This window comes from Drosophila mauritiana, chromosome 3R (genome assembly GCF_004382145.1).
Source record: "Drosophila mauritiana strain mau12 chromosome 3R, ASM438214v1, whole genome shotgun sequence".
Classification (NCBI taxonomy): domain Eukaryota; kingdom Metazoa; phylum Arthropoda; class Insecta; order Diptera; family Drosophilidae; genus Drosophila; species Drosophila mauritiana.
The window spans coordinates 21,428,079-21,442,642 of NC_046670.1; the positions used below are offsets into that span (position 1 = coordinate 21,428,079).

At 45.3% G+C, this 14,564-nt stretch overlaps 1 protein-coding gene across 1 annotated transcript; it reads left to right on the forward strand.

Moving 5' to 3' along the window:
- Positions 1–6,030: 6,030 nt before the first annotated feature.
- Positions 6,031–13,719, forward strand: LOC117144325 (acetylcholine receptor subunit alpha-like 2). Its single transcript, XM_033309438.1, has 7 exons — positions 6,031–6,770; positions 7,696–7,850; positions 7,973–8,153; positions 8,969–9,128; positions 9,298–9,883; positions 10,114–10,315; positions 11,296–13,719. The coding sequence occupies exons 1-7, from the start codon at positions 6,519–6,521 to the stop codon at positions 11,488–11,490; spliced, it is 1,731 nt and encodes a 576-aa protein (XP_033165329.1). The 5' UTR covers positions 6,031–6,518; the 3' UTR covers positions 11,491–13,719.
- The last annotated feature ends 845 nt before the right edge of the window (positions 13,720–14,564 follow it).

Here is a 14,564-nt window from a genome sequence, read left to right on the forward strand (position 1 = left end):
GATGCCAAGCAGTTGGTAGGAAAGTCGCAGAAGGAAACAGAAACTGGCTGCTAAAATTTGGAAAGCGTTTCGCACTGATTTTCATTGGGTTACTCTGGCAGGTTCGCATTTGGAAGGCGAGAGACTTTGTCTTTGGGATTTTTGGCCCATCTGCATAAAACTGGATATCCTCGAGTTTTCGTTTTGCATTTTGCGTTTTTCGGCAGAATCTTTTCATACTTGCTATCCGTGTTTTCTTTTTTTATTTTTGTGTTTCGGTTGGAGGGACGAGTGTGGTGGCTGGTTTTGTTTTCTGCAGCTCGTGCCTTGTGCAATCTGGCATTCTGCATTGGCATCGCATTGTTCTCACGGCTCAAGTGGCAGGCAGCCTGTGGCTTAAAATATAAAAATTGATGCCAAGTGCAGGCCTTGCTGGGCCGCCTTACACATTTCCATTTTCCATTTGCTCGGGCTTTTTGGTTTTCGGTTTTTATTTGAGTTTTTCCCCCTTTGTTGCCGGCGACTAATGGGTGTCAACGCTTGAATGCAATTTGGAGCATATTTCGTGGTGCATGCGGGGCTTTTTGCGGTCTTTGTTTTCGGTGTTTTGCGCTTGCTGCAAGGATAAAAGCTTTTGGTGAATGGCAACCGCTTGCGGTTATCATATGTCAATCAATACGCTGATGACTAATGGATGGCAGCCAGCCAAAATCAATGTCAGGCCAATTTACAGACAATTTCATAAGCGGAATTGACGTCAAGACGCGCGTACGCACATAAATCACCGGGAACAGCAACAGGACGAAGGAGACGGAAGGAACCTGAGCAGCGCCACCTGCCAAACGAATGGCATTCAATCAAGTCAAGCCAGGCCTTATCCCCCACTCGCTCCTCCCAAAGAAAATGCCATGCCGAAATAACAATAAAAGCGAGTGGCCGCAATAATCTACCCAACGCACCAACCATATTGATGACGATGACAGTGAAGTTGCGAAGGGATCCCCCGTATATATTGACATCCATAAAATCCAAGACGGCGCAATTAAAAGTTTGAGATCTGTGCCGGATTTATGCATTTACTTGGATTTCTGTCAATTTGTATAAATTTTTTATGATAATGAAGCGCAAATATTTCAAGAGCAAACGACAAAAGCCGAGTCGCATAAGATAATGTACTATATATACAAGCGAGAGAGAGAGACTGAAACAATGGAGGGGTACGACCGGCCATAAAGTCGACAACGTGGCGCTGCTAACAACCGGAAATAGGAAATGCCAAGTGGCAGTGCCAAGATGGAGGACCAAAGAGAGAAGATAGCCATGAAATGCTGGGTAAATTGAGTGCTCAAACGAAGTTGGCAAAACATTTACCAAGAGTTTGCCGGACTAGAGCTCCCTAAATATTCCTCGGATAATGAAGCAAGTGTGACAAATTGTTGATTTTCTTTCAAAATTGACTAAGACAAAGATAGATACTCTCCTCCATGGGTATAATATCTATTCTGCCCGATTTACGGCCATCAAATCATCAGACCCACTGCCCGCCCACAATTGTACCAGTTAATTTAGTTTGCATGTTTTGCAGCGACTTTGGCAAATCGCAGGCAGAGCATTTCGCACAGACGACGAGGCGGTGAAAGTGCTGATGATGACAACGACAATGAGTCCCGGGTCCTGGAGCAAAAACTTGACAAAGTATTCATAGTAAAACGCGCTCTCAAAGCGAGACAGCGAAACTTGTCATTGCAAAGTTGCTAAGTCAGAAGCCTGATGACTTTGTGTCACTCGCACTTCTCAGACACTGAAAGAAACAAGTATATACATCTTACGTTATGCAACTGCATGAAAGTGTTCTAGTTGTATCCAAATAACTCAGAAAGTATATAGATTTGTATATTTTCAAGTTCATGTTGTTCGCCATAAAATGAGAACCCTTTCTTTTGTTATTTCGAATTTAATCGTACTGTTTTCTTTCAGTGCACCCAACTCGCTCCTTCTTCGTTTTGATAAAACTGTGTGGGCGTGTACATAAGCTTGAGCTGATGGGCGTGGCGGCAGCTGGTACTGCTGCAAAATATTATAATAATATTATTATTATATTATTTGCTGCTGGCTGAGTTGACTGGCCAAAACTTTGTTGGATGCTCAACGGGCGGTTCAACTTAAATCCTAATCACATACGCAGCCAAAGAATCAAGTAAAGCCAACCAAACAGAAATTTAAGTACGAACCGCCAAGTCATCACCTTAAGGGCCGAAAATCACACCTACACACACACACACAGTTACAGTTACGCTTTCACCTATACCCATACTGGCATACCAACGCTAATGGCAAATTAGATTGCGCATACGCCTCGTTTGCACTCGAATTCCCTTTGATTTGCGAACGCGAAATCACGAAATTCACACGGACTGCGAGAAAGCAAACTAATGCGCAATTAATGACATCCGCTTAGCGGCCCAAAAACTATGCAACATTTTTATGTCGAGCGGCAATTTTACGGCGCCATAAACACGCCACCAATGGGCGTATAATTCCTCCTCCACTTCCAGCACGAATTGTCGCTGCTCATCATAAAACCCGGTATCTTCATTAATTGACCGAAAGACTCGAGAACCACCAGTGTTCTCGCCTCGGGCTTTGATTTTCTGGGTCCCAGGCTTTTTTTTCATTTTATTTATTTTGGTTTTTGGCGCGCTTCACGCGAAAATGCCATTAAATTGATGGGTCGCCGGTGCTTGCACGATTCCACAGTCGACAGAAACAATTAAAATCGTTATAAAAATGTTATATGCAGGTTGGTGGCCTCTCGTCCTGGCGCTCCACCCCCCGGCCGTTCGTCCTTTCGTCGCTTGTCGCCTGTCGATCTGGACAGTGCTGATAAAAGCAAACGGCTCTTAAACGTGTCAACAATGGGCACGACAAGCGCAGCAGCCTCGAATTGATGAACAAAGGACTGTGCCGGCTCCAAATACCGCCCCCAACCGATTCACCCCCTTCCCGACCACGTTGACAAATTTTTTTTTGGAGAGGGTTGCGCGGGACAGATTTTCGCAATCAGTTTTATGTTGTTCAAGTGGCAGGCAAGCGCTCATTGTGATTGGCCTGCCATGGCCAAAAAACAAGCCACCAAACTCACATGTATATATGTGCATAGTTATGCACTGAGAAAAAATATATATCGATGTTAAATAGATAAGCTTAAAAATCTAATTATTGTAATATTCTATATTGGTAACACAAGCAACTCTAATATAATTGGAAAATATTCTGAAAAGTATGTCATAACCCAGCAAACTTTGAACCCTTGTATCCCTGTGCATGTACATATCTGTTGTTTCAGTTAGGGGAGATTTATATAGAGACACCAAACAGTTTTGCAATTAATTTCTGGCCAAAAGCAGGAAAACGTTCGTTGTTGCCGCTGGTGTGGCTGCCATAAAAGTTAGATAAATGGTACGAATATAGACAAAAACTTTCGATCACGCAGCCACGCACGCATTTTATGGAGGGGTGAATCCGACTGGCTTTTCAGGGGCTCGAAAGGGGGTTCGAAAGGGGGTCGAGAGAGGGTCTCTGGTCGCGGCTTTGTCAGATTTTGAAGTGGCAAGCCAAAAACCAAGAGCAAGCCAAGTGGAGCGACTGCCGATTATTTATAGTTGAGAAACTTTTGTCATTTACGTTCGAAAATTTAAATTTTAATTGAGTTTTCTTGCAATCAGGAAGTGGGACTCAGGCGGCAGAGGGACCAAACTGAGGTCCTTAGGTCAGGAGCTAGTTGCGAGTCAGAAAGTCAGGTGTTGGGTTGAACTTTGGCCTCGCCGCCTGATGGGCTGAGCTTTGTTATCGAAAATGTTTTGTTAACTTATTCATTGAAAATGGCGGGCCATGCTGATATAAGTTATGACATCAAAGATTTAATTTTCACCGAGATTGACATAACCAGCAGCTCAGATTGATGGCACCTGTGTATATCTAAATCTAGGGTATATCAAAGTCAATTCACTGCCGACCCATTTTCGTTGTTGATTTACCAGGACGAAGTGCAGAGAACAAAACTTTCTCGCTCTTGTTGCTAAAATACCGCAATACCGAAGAAGAAAAAAATAGCATCTAGCATCAACTCAAATAGTAAAAAAGGAAAATAAAAATAAAACTTTGAGTTGCAAACAAGCTAAAAATTGTTGTTTGCCATTGTGGCAAACGCTGGTTGTTGTAATTTTGATTGCTTTGTTATGTGGAGAAGTGGGTGCCGAGTGTGGGTGGCAATAAAACGTGAGGATCCCTCCATTCCCTTCATTCCGCTCCATTCCAGACCCGCAAACATCCGAGAATTCAAACATGTGTAACTCGTCGGAATAGGTTGGCTAATGAAAGCAATAACAACCGTCGGAGGGAGCAACCGTATCAGCAGCCCATTCAAATGAGGCTCAAACAAAGGATATAAATAAAAAGGGTGGCCACGAAAACAGCAATAAAGCAGCTAATAGACTAGATTAAAGTTGTTCCGCCAGCAGGCGCATAAATTGCTCATTGAATCTTTCCCTTTTGGCAGAAGTAAAAACGCTGATGCCACCAATTTGGTCCGAAAAAAAGCGAAAAAAGCAAGCTACAAATGCCAGCTAAAAATGCCTTCAATGACCGTAAGCCATAAAACACACGCGGCTCAATGGCGGCACGGCCAAATGACAGAGTTCATGTATCATTATGGATTCGGCCGGAACTTACAGCCAAAACACTGACCAACAGGGCAAATAAAGCCTGATCCAACTGGACTCCAGCTTAAAGTTTGGGCCTTGATTCTGAGCCATTAAGTTAAAATACCAATTCGTTGAAGTTACATTTCTCTACAAGCACAACATACATTTCTTTGTCTAACTATGTGACACAGTAAAGATTAATCCTTAATTCCCTTAAATCACCGGCGATGAAAACATGTTAATTTCAATTAACCAATCGAAAAAGCTGTTAAATTCAATCATTTTCAATATGCGGTAATTAAATTTAGCCAGCCAAAGTTAGTCGTCAGTCTCTCCCTAGCTGCGCTATGCGATGAAATGGCTCGGCTGATTTTCAACACGGCAAACGCATTACAGGCATCACAGGGCCTGCAGGGAGGGGGGGAATTCAGCAGCCGGCAGATAGAAATACAAGTATGGGTGGCAAAAACCAAACCAAAACCATAGAAACAACTCAAAATCGCAATATGACACATATGTGAACAGACGTTGCAAAATGCCAAACGAAACGAAATGCAAAACCGAGCTGAACCAACACCCATGCAAAAGGCAAAAAGTGTAGCCAGCATTGCAGCGCTAAACATGCAAAGTGCACAAGTGCTGATAGCTGTGTGTGTGTCTCTCAATGTATAAGTGTGCGTGTGTATGTGCATGTGTGTGTGCGGATCCTGGGCGAACTGCATGTTAACGTAGATTTTAACGAATGTTGACAATTACGAAAAATTTGGTTTCTGGTTAAACGAAATGTGGGTCCAACGGGGCGTATGAGTGTTTGCCAAATGTGCAGCGGTATGTGTACACATGTACATGGTTGAAGTTTTCCTTGCCTTGCCTCATACTTTTTTCCCCCCGAATTTCTTCTTTTTTTTCTGCGTAACTGTGTGCTGGGAGTATTTGTGGGGAATTTTTTTGGGCTGTGGCTCGCCGGAATCGCGGGAGAGAGCCCAAAAAATATGTACGGCCAAAAGAGCACCGAACCAGGCCGGAGTTGTAATGGAGTCTGAGTCTTTGAGGGATTAACCCATCGAAGAGCGCATCCTGAGAGAGAGTCCTGCGAGCATCCTGCGGAGAGTGTGTACCGAAGAGAGCCTCCGTCTAGGGCTTGGCTTTACAGTGTGTAACAGGATGCGGCTCTCGCAGGATAACAGGGTGAATGCGAAAGGCGCAGGCGCTGCGCAGCATCAGCGGACGCCACATTCCTATGATATCCCGCCGGCGACAAAGCTACAAAACGGAGGCTGCCAGAGGTCCTGGCCAGGCTACAAAAACAAAACGCGCGTCAGTACGAATCCTGTGAATATCTATGCAGGACAGCACGGAGCGGGGCCCAAAGGCTCGTTGAAATCTAGTGAAAGTCCGCTTAAAACTGCACACAAAAATCTTGAAAAATCAGTTAACAAGCTTGAATATTTTGTAGAATTTTTTAAGCACGAAATTGAGTTGGTGAAAATTAAATAAACTTTTTAAATAAGCTAAGGCGGCCGGAGCAAAAACATAATCAGCTGCCTGGGCGCAGCGGCTTCAGCTGCTCAAGCAGTGCGCCGAATCGGGAATCAGTTAGCAGCAGCGAGACTTGGAGACTTGTAAACACTTTTAGGCCATGTGCTAAAAGCCAGTTACTCGCTCTGCCCCACGAACTGCGTCAGAGATTGAGCACCAAGGGGCAGCCAAGCACCCAAGGCGGGCAGAAAGGTAAACAAAAACCTGTGCGCGTGTTTTGTGCATCAATAAAACACCGGCACACCGCCCACGCCGCACAACGTCAAGGTCCTTTTTCCTTTCCGCCGTGACGTCACCATGGCTCCTGGCTGCTGCACCACGCGACCCCGCCCCATCGCCCTGCTCGCCCACATCTGGCGCCACTGCAAGCCGCTCTGCCTGCTCCTGGTGCTACTGCTCCTCTGCGAAACCGTTCAGGCGAATCCCGATGCCAAGCGACTCTATGACGATCTGCTGAGCAACTACAATCGCCTCATCCGCCCCGTGAGCAATAACACGGACACGGTGTTGGTCAAGTTGGGCCTACGGCTGTCCCAACTCATCGATTTGGTAAGCAACATTAATTGGTATAATCATCGAACTTTAGGTGGGGTGGGGGAATTTTTTAATTAAGCTCGAGCGCTCGCGTTTCGCTACATTTGCTGGCAAAACAACAAGAAGTGCGTAAAAGTTGCCAGCAACTTTCAGCAGCTCGTAAATAAAAAATGCAAAACAATAAACAGCAACAAATGGGGCGAATCGCGAGCTGGCAAACAGAGAAATCCATGGGGCCATAATGACACCCACCCCAAAGAAAAGAGGGATGAGTGCTGTAAATTAGGAATGGCTTAATTGTGTTATTACCCACATCTAGCAAGATTTCTCTCCGTGTAGACCCTATATTAAAGTGGCATATTTCAATTCGCAACATCAACTTTATTCCTGTCAGCACTGGTTGCCTTGCACCACCGGAACACCAGATAAATCGCTGGCATTTCTCAAAAAACTTCGGGCGAACGGGGAGCACTAGATTTTTATAACATTTCACTCCAACATTTCATTACATGGAGGGGATCGTTGTCTGCGCTTGCTTAAAGTTCCCCGGCCAAGTCATTTGTCAGCCGGCCGAGACTGCAATTCCGGCTGCAAGGGCCGCCACTTTGGGTGGTGGCGGTGGTGATGGTGATGGTTGGCCCTGCCACCAGAAGGCTTAAAAGGTAATAAAACAAGCCGAAAAGGGAAAGAAGCCGTAAGCTGACAGCAAAAAGCACATTAGCCGGGGTAACGGGTGCCCAGGACGAGAAGTGCAAATGATATAAAGAAGCGCCTGGGAACAGAAGAAAAAAAAAGTGTGGGGAAAAATGAATAAAATGCAAATCTCACTTGATGCATGGCTAGGCCTTACTCCGCCAACTCCACTCCGCATCGCTCCACTTGCCCACTTTTGCGGCTTGTAAAGCTATCCGTACATATATGCGAGTTTAATTTTTTGCAGAATCTCAAAGATCAAATTCTAACGACCAACGTGTGGCTGGAGCACGAGTGGCAGGATCATAAATTCAAGTGGGATCCCTCGGAGTACGGCGGCGTCACAGAGCTTTATGTGCCCTCCGAGCACATCTGGCTGCCCGACATCGTGCTCTACAACAAGTAAGTAGTCGCAACAGGACCTCGAATACAGACATGTACACTTAAAGCCCAATTTGTATTGCATGCTAAAATTGCGTTTCTTGGAAGCCCTGAATCAAAGCCTTGTCTTCCCTTTCCTCTAGTGCCGATGGCGAGTACGTGGTCACCACCATGACGAAGGCCATCCTCCACTACACCGGCAAAGTGGTGTGGACTCCGCCGGCCATCTTCAAGTCCAGCTGCGAGATTGATGTGCGCTACTTTCCCTTCGATCAGCAGACCTGCTTCATGAAGTTCGGCTCGTGGACCTACGACGGTGATCAGGTGAGTGGTGGCGTCATTGTCTTCTATCTGCTGCCAGTGCCATGCCAGTTGAGCCTCAGATAAATGGGCGTGGCCAACGATTTATGGTACACCATTTATCTGAGAGATGAGATGAGGAGATGAGGTAGCGACTTACATCGAAAAGGCGTCGTTGGCAACTCGCAGATTAAAATGTGAGAAATTGTAAAAGTGTAATTGAAACTTGTCTAACCGCTGCAGACACACACACAAACACACTGGCGCCGAAAGAGAGCGGCACTAACTCACACAGAGGCACTCGACTGTGTGTGTCGCTGTCATAAAAATGCGCGGCCATAAATTAAGCCAAAGTGCGACTTCCACCCAACCCAAGCAGCTTCCGTTTCCGCTGACCCTTCGCAGTGCTGCGAAGAGGGACAGGTGCACTGAGAAAAATATCTAATCAATATTAAGTTGAAGCATGGCACATTTGTAATTAGAAACATCTTAAAGACGAACTGTGCACATAGAATTTATAAGATTTTTAGAATGATAAAAGACTAGTTATAGTTAATCTAGTACACTTGAAAGGCACTAGATTTTTTTTGAGTGCTGGGATGGGTTTTAGGACAGGCAACGGAACAGAGCTCTTTTTCACCGGGCGTTTGTCAACGCATTTAAATTTCGCTACTCTTTTAACGACTGCACTTTGGCTGCCGGTCGTCTGGCTGGCGGAGATTGGAGGGAGTGGGATGCGCCAGGTGGCGTTGTCACGGCAAGTGGCAGTGAGCCGGACAAAGGAGGCAAAGGAGCGTAACTTTAACGGCTCCATCAACGGGGCTTTTCTCGATTCACAGATCGATTTGAAGCACATCAGCCAGAAGAACGACAAGGACAACAAGGTGGAGATAGGCATCGACCTGCGTGAGTACTATCCCAGTGTGGAGTGGGACATACTCGGCGTTCCGGCTGAGCGGCACGAGAAGTACTATCCCTGCTGTGCCGAACCGTACCCGGGTGAGTTTAGTGGAGTTTAAAGCTTCCCATCGCCAGCAATTACGCGAAAGCTCTACCCAAACTCATCCCCTGAAAAATATCCCTCTCTCCCCTTTTCCCGACACATTTGTAACCCACTTCCTGCGCGACCTCATGGATTTGTAACTGCTTCAATGGCTGGACGGTTTAGATATCTTCTTCAACATCACCCTGAGGCGAAAGACTCTCTTCTACACGGTTAACCTGATTATTCCATGTGTGGGCATCTCGTATCTTTCGGTCCTGGTCTTTTACCTGCCTGCCGATTCTGGCGAGAAGATTGCCCTGTGCATCAGCATCCTCCTGTCGCAAACCATGTTCTTCTTGCTCATATCCGAGATTATACCATCGACTTCACTGGCATTGCCGCTACTGGGAAAATATCTACTGTTCACCATGTTGCTGGTTGGACTGAGTGTTGTCATCACGATTATCATACTGAACATACACTACCGGAAGCCGAGTACGCACAAGATGCGACCCTGGATTAGGTCCTTCTTCATCAAGAGATTGCCGAAACTGCTGCTGATGCGTGTGCCCAAGGACCTGCTGCGTGACCTGGCGGCCAACAAGATCAACTACGGCCTCAAGTTCAGCAAGACCAAGTTCGGACAGGCGCTGATGGACGAGATGCAAATGAACTCCGGCGGCTCCAGTCCAGACTCCCTGCGGCGGATGCAAGGTCGTGTGGGTGCTGGTGGGTGCAATGGCATGCACGTGACCACGGCCACAAACAGGTGAGTTATGCTAACGAGTTTCGGGGTAAATAAACCAACTTGGGTCTCAACAACATGTACAGGCACTTATTTAAGAATATGTTGTAACAATTTAATATCTTTTAACATACGGTCCGAAACAAAGTAACAGTTGTAGTTTGTGATGGACGAATGTATAACTTTTAAGCCCCGCATCTGTGCATATCCTGTGCACAAGGACACTGTGTTGACCTCTCATCTCGAACTTACAGATTCAGCGGCTTGGTGGGGGCTTTGGGCGGCGGACTGAGCACCCTGAGCGGCTACAACGGACTGCCATCGGTGCTATCCGGATTGGACGACTCTTTGAGCGATGTGGCCGCACGCAAAAAGTATCCTTTCGAGCTGGAAAAGGCCATCCACAACGTCATGTTCATACAGCACCACATGCAGCGGCAGGACGAGTTCAATGCGGTGAGTCCGGCAGCTGATTGAATTTTTAATTGGAAATTCCGTTTGTCCACGGGCGTAGCCGGAGAAGAGGAACCGCAAAAATCGCTTTGGCCGATGATGTTGTCCTATCCGGAGGCTCTCGTTCAGCGGCCACTGGCCACCCACTGACTGATCTCCTGGAAGGCGCTTGGTTTCCTTTTTTTTTGCCGACTTATTTAAGCTTTTGCCATATTTGCACTTAAAGACTCGCCCCGGCAAATCCACTTTTAATTGCTTTTGTTCAATTGACTGGCAATTGGCAACCTCCCACCAATCGAGCCACTTCATCTCTTCATCAGCGGGTTCAGCAAAACGTTTCAATCAAACCCCGAATGTTCTTTGTTGTGCGATTGGGTGCGGCGGTGTCTGGTTGCCACGGGTTTTCCCCACAGCCCCGTTTGTTCTTCGCTTTTGGCCCTTTTGAGCCATTTATTTTTTCGGGCTTTGCTTTGCTGGCGCTGCGATTTCGCTCTTTGATTGATAACCGAACTGATGCCGGGCATAAGTAGATTAAGCGAAGTGCTTAATGAAAGCCAATCGCTCAAAGTGTGGGCTTAAAGCGCAATTAACCGTCCTGCATGCGGGCAACTTCAAATTGGATGGCAGCCAAAAAAGAAAGTAAAATTTTCATATGAAAACGAGACTGACTCTTGTTGAACACATTATTCAGCAAATTTCATTGCAATGTTTAATAGTTCAACTTTATATAAAGTGTGCATAATTGATATAAATTCATTTTGGATATACCATTATTAGATATAATGTGCTTTTCTTGATTTATTTTCGTATTTTCGAATTTCCTATGAATATTTTAATAACTTTTATTAGCTCAGCACTAAATGTATATAATTTACTGAAGTTTTACTGATTTTTATTTTCCGATTTCGTATGGATACTTTAAGCATTTTGTTTATTTCAGCACTCAATGTGCATAATTTACTGAGACCATATAACTCTTGCAGGAAGATCAGGACTGGGGCTTTGTGGCCATGGTCATGGATCGCCTGTTCCTCTGGCTCTTCATGATCGCATCCTTGGTGGGCACCTTTGTGATCCTTGGCGAGGCTCCGTCGCTATATGACGATACCAAGGCCATTGATGTTCAGCTATCCGATGTTGCCAAGCAAATCTACAATCTAACCGAGAAGAAGAATTAAATTCATGAGAACGTAGGCTTAAGACAATTTTCCCTAGTTTAATGCAGTGTTTTAGCAAATTGATGCGAATGAAAATTAAAATACGCTATAATAAAAACGTTGGCCCCAAAAGCAGCCAAGCAAAATGCTGAAATGCAAAGCGCTCGTTTCACTCTGCATGCCAAAAAGGTTAAAGCAAAAATTATTACAAGAAAAATGCTAGCAAAAATACTCGTACGTAAGAGGATGCCAACGGCTTTGGCCACGACTACACACACACACACACAGCACGCCCCCTTTTTGCCGCCCACTTTCCCCGGTGGCTGTCAAAAACTATTTGCCAAGCATGTGTATCCAACAGCCAGCTGCTGCATCCTGCTCCTCCACCGCCTGCTGCTCCCCGGTTTCCATGGATTCAAGTACGAGAGCATGCCTTGGTCTTTTATTTGATAACTGGAAAATTAACCTTTTGAAAATGCGGCAAATGCACAGGCAACGGATGCCAACTCATGGGAAAGATGACGTCGGTGCAGCCGGCACAGAGCTGCTGGGAATATAAGTTGATAATGAAGGGTATGTGCATGTAATCCACTATAATCGTCGGGCTATCAAAATAAGAACAGCCGAAGATGACGCTTTTCCGAGAAAATTCCCCGAATTTTTCAGCACTTCTACTTAAGAGCCATATTCACGGCAGACTGGTGGGGAAATACTTTAAAGTGACTCGGGTATAGGGTACTTGTTTTTACTGAGGTATATTGAAAAGACCTCTAGGCGGATTGGCATATAAAACTGTTAAGAACCAGCCAACCATGCATGGCATTCCCAACAAATTACTAAAATTAATATTGAAGCCACAGATGAGACCCTTTTCGTATGAAAAGAGATTTATTACTAGCAGCATCATGAAGCCGCATCAAAGCAAAGGAGTAAACGAGCCCCCAGGATCTGGGCAAAAAATACCAGATCCAGCCAGAAACCATTTCTCAGCTTTCCACATCTTTCAGTATCTCAGTTGTGGAGGAGCTAGAGGCATCCATTCTGGTTGACTGACTGGCTCGCTGGCTTAAAGTATGCGGCAATCAAAAAATGTCTGCAAAACTATTTGCAGCAACTGCAAAACTATTTCTATACAAATGTCACAATTTCTTGGTCGTCGTCGTGCATGCTGGATTTCCCTTGCATTTGCGCTAGCTGGCTGCCTGTTTGTGAATGTCATTCAAATTGATGGGCAACAGAGTGGCAGGCCAGCCGCAGTGCCACGCCCCCCTTTCTTACCCAGCCGGGGGCTGTCAATGTCAGTTTGCGCAAAGCAATTGCAATTTCTTACTGACTGAAATGCAACAAAAGGAGCGGCGAGCAGCATGACGAGCGTGAGTAACGCTGACTCAGCTCAACAAGTAGTGCTCTCTAGACTCCAGGGATCCCTGCTCCTTGCTCCGTGTGCCGCAGGAGCTTCGCAGGATTTGGGTGCGCATATATTTTGCATACATTCCCCACTATCGGGAATAACTTTACGCACACACACCCATTCACTCACTCACTCATTCATTCATTTTGCTTGGCTTCGGTTCCGCTCCACTGTCATGTTGACAAGTTCAATATGCTGCGAGCCACCCACTTCTGCACCCACACCACCTCCACACCCACAAACCACCCACTGACTGAGTGACTTTGCCAGCTTGTCGCTTTTCGCATTTCGAGAGTGCGTGTGCATCATTTTCGCTACTTCCCGTCTACTTTTCACAGTTCAGCGAGCTGCTCTCCCTTATATCCCCACTGGCCCCCTTTTTTGTTTTGTTTCACGGCTCCAATTTAAATTCATATTATTTGTGCTCCACATGTAAAAAATTCGAGAAATGGAAGTGGAAAGTGGCAGCTGCAGCGATGAACAAAAAGAAAGTCGGACTTATGAGGCAGCTGGATGCTCTGCAACTATCATCTGTCTGAGACCAAACAATCATAAAGAATTTCTTAGATTTATTATACGTTGTTAATAACTTTCATTCTCAATGATACTAAAGACTACCCAGCATTGAATTGCATTGCGTCCGAAGAACTTTTAATTTTCATTCTTCATCGAAATTTGTTGGCACAAATTGGGTTTTTTCATAACTTTACCAAAAATTGATTGCCATGTCAAAGCCAATCCAATCCATTCAGTGTACCCTGCGATTGGTGCAAAATATTTCCCAATGCTGCACAATTTTTGTATACATTCGTATATTTTAAGAATTTATTTTTATTCCCAGCTCCAGTTTTTGCTTACCACTTTTGAGTTGTTACAGTTTGATGCATTTTTTTCGCCTTTTTTTCACGTATAATTCATTGCATACTTTTTGGCATGCAATTTCCCGCTGACAGCAGAGCTTGCAATTCGTTTGATTTACCATTTATTTATGTCGTCTGACAAATTCAATTTGATTGCTTGAATGCAAAACATTGAGGTCGTCGGTGGGAAATGCATTTGCTGTTTTCCACGCTTTAAATGCAATTTCTGGAACGGTCAACGGCAAATGTTATTCTCTGGGTTTCCGTTTCCGTTTTAGATCTCTTTTCCCCCCTCCAAACCTTTTTTCCCCATGTCGTTCCGGCTCAGTCACTCTGATATAATTAACGTTAACGGAGTGGCAGCCTTTTAGGTTGCAACTGGCCACGCCCATCGCCCTTCGGACACCATAAACTATCCCCAACCCACCACCCAACGCCCCCCAAACGATTAGGGCCGCGTGTCACTTGTCTTATTTTATCGCAAAAACAATTTGTCGTCGCCTGTGGCTGGCGACTTGCGGCAGAAGTTGCCTCGACAGCATTTCCCGTCTTCGGTGGCAAATTTTATAAACGATTTATAAAAGTCATTGGTGCAGTTGTTGGCAGGCAAAACTCAAGCACAAACTCAATTCGTTGACATGTGAAAACTTTCGACGGTTTCATTTATTTATGAATTGTTCGCTCGTAAAGTTGCAGCAGCACACACACATACACACACATCCACACACTCAGATCACATCCAATTAGCATATTAAATTAAATAAATATTAAACTAACTGCCACAGGCCCCCGACCTCCACAAACCACATTACGTATACGCCATG

What these genes read in the sequence shown, in the direction of transcription:
- LOC117144325 (XM_033309438.1), top strand. Translation starts at nt 6,519, where the DNA reads ATGGCTCCTGGCTGCTGCACCACGCGACCCCGCCCCATCGCCCTGCTC. An exon ending in GGACCTACGACGGTGATCAG is followed by an intron (nt 8,154 to 8,968) that starts GTGAGTGGTGGC and finishes CTCGATTCACAG; the next exon opens with ATCGATTTGAAGCACATCAG. An exon ending in GGCAGGACGAGTTCAATGCG is followed by an intron (nt 10,316 to 11,295) that starts GTGAGTCCGGCA and finishes TAACTCTTGCAG; the next exon opens with GAAGATCAGGACTGGGGCTT.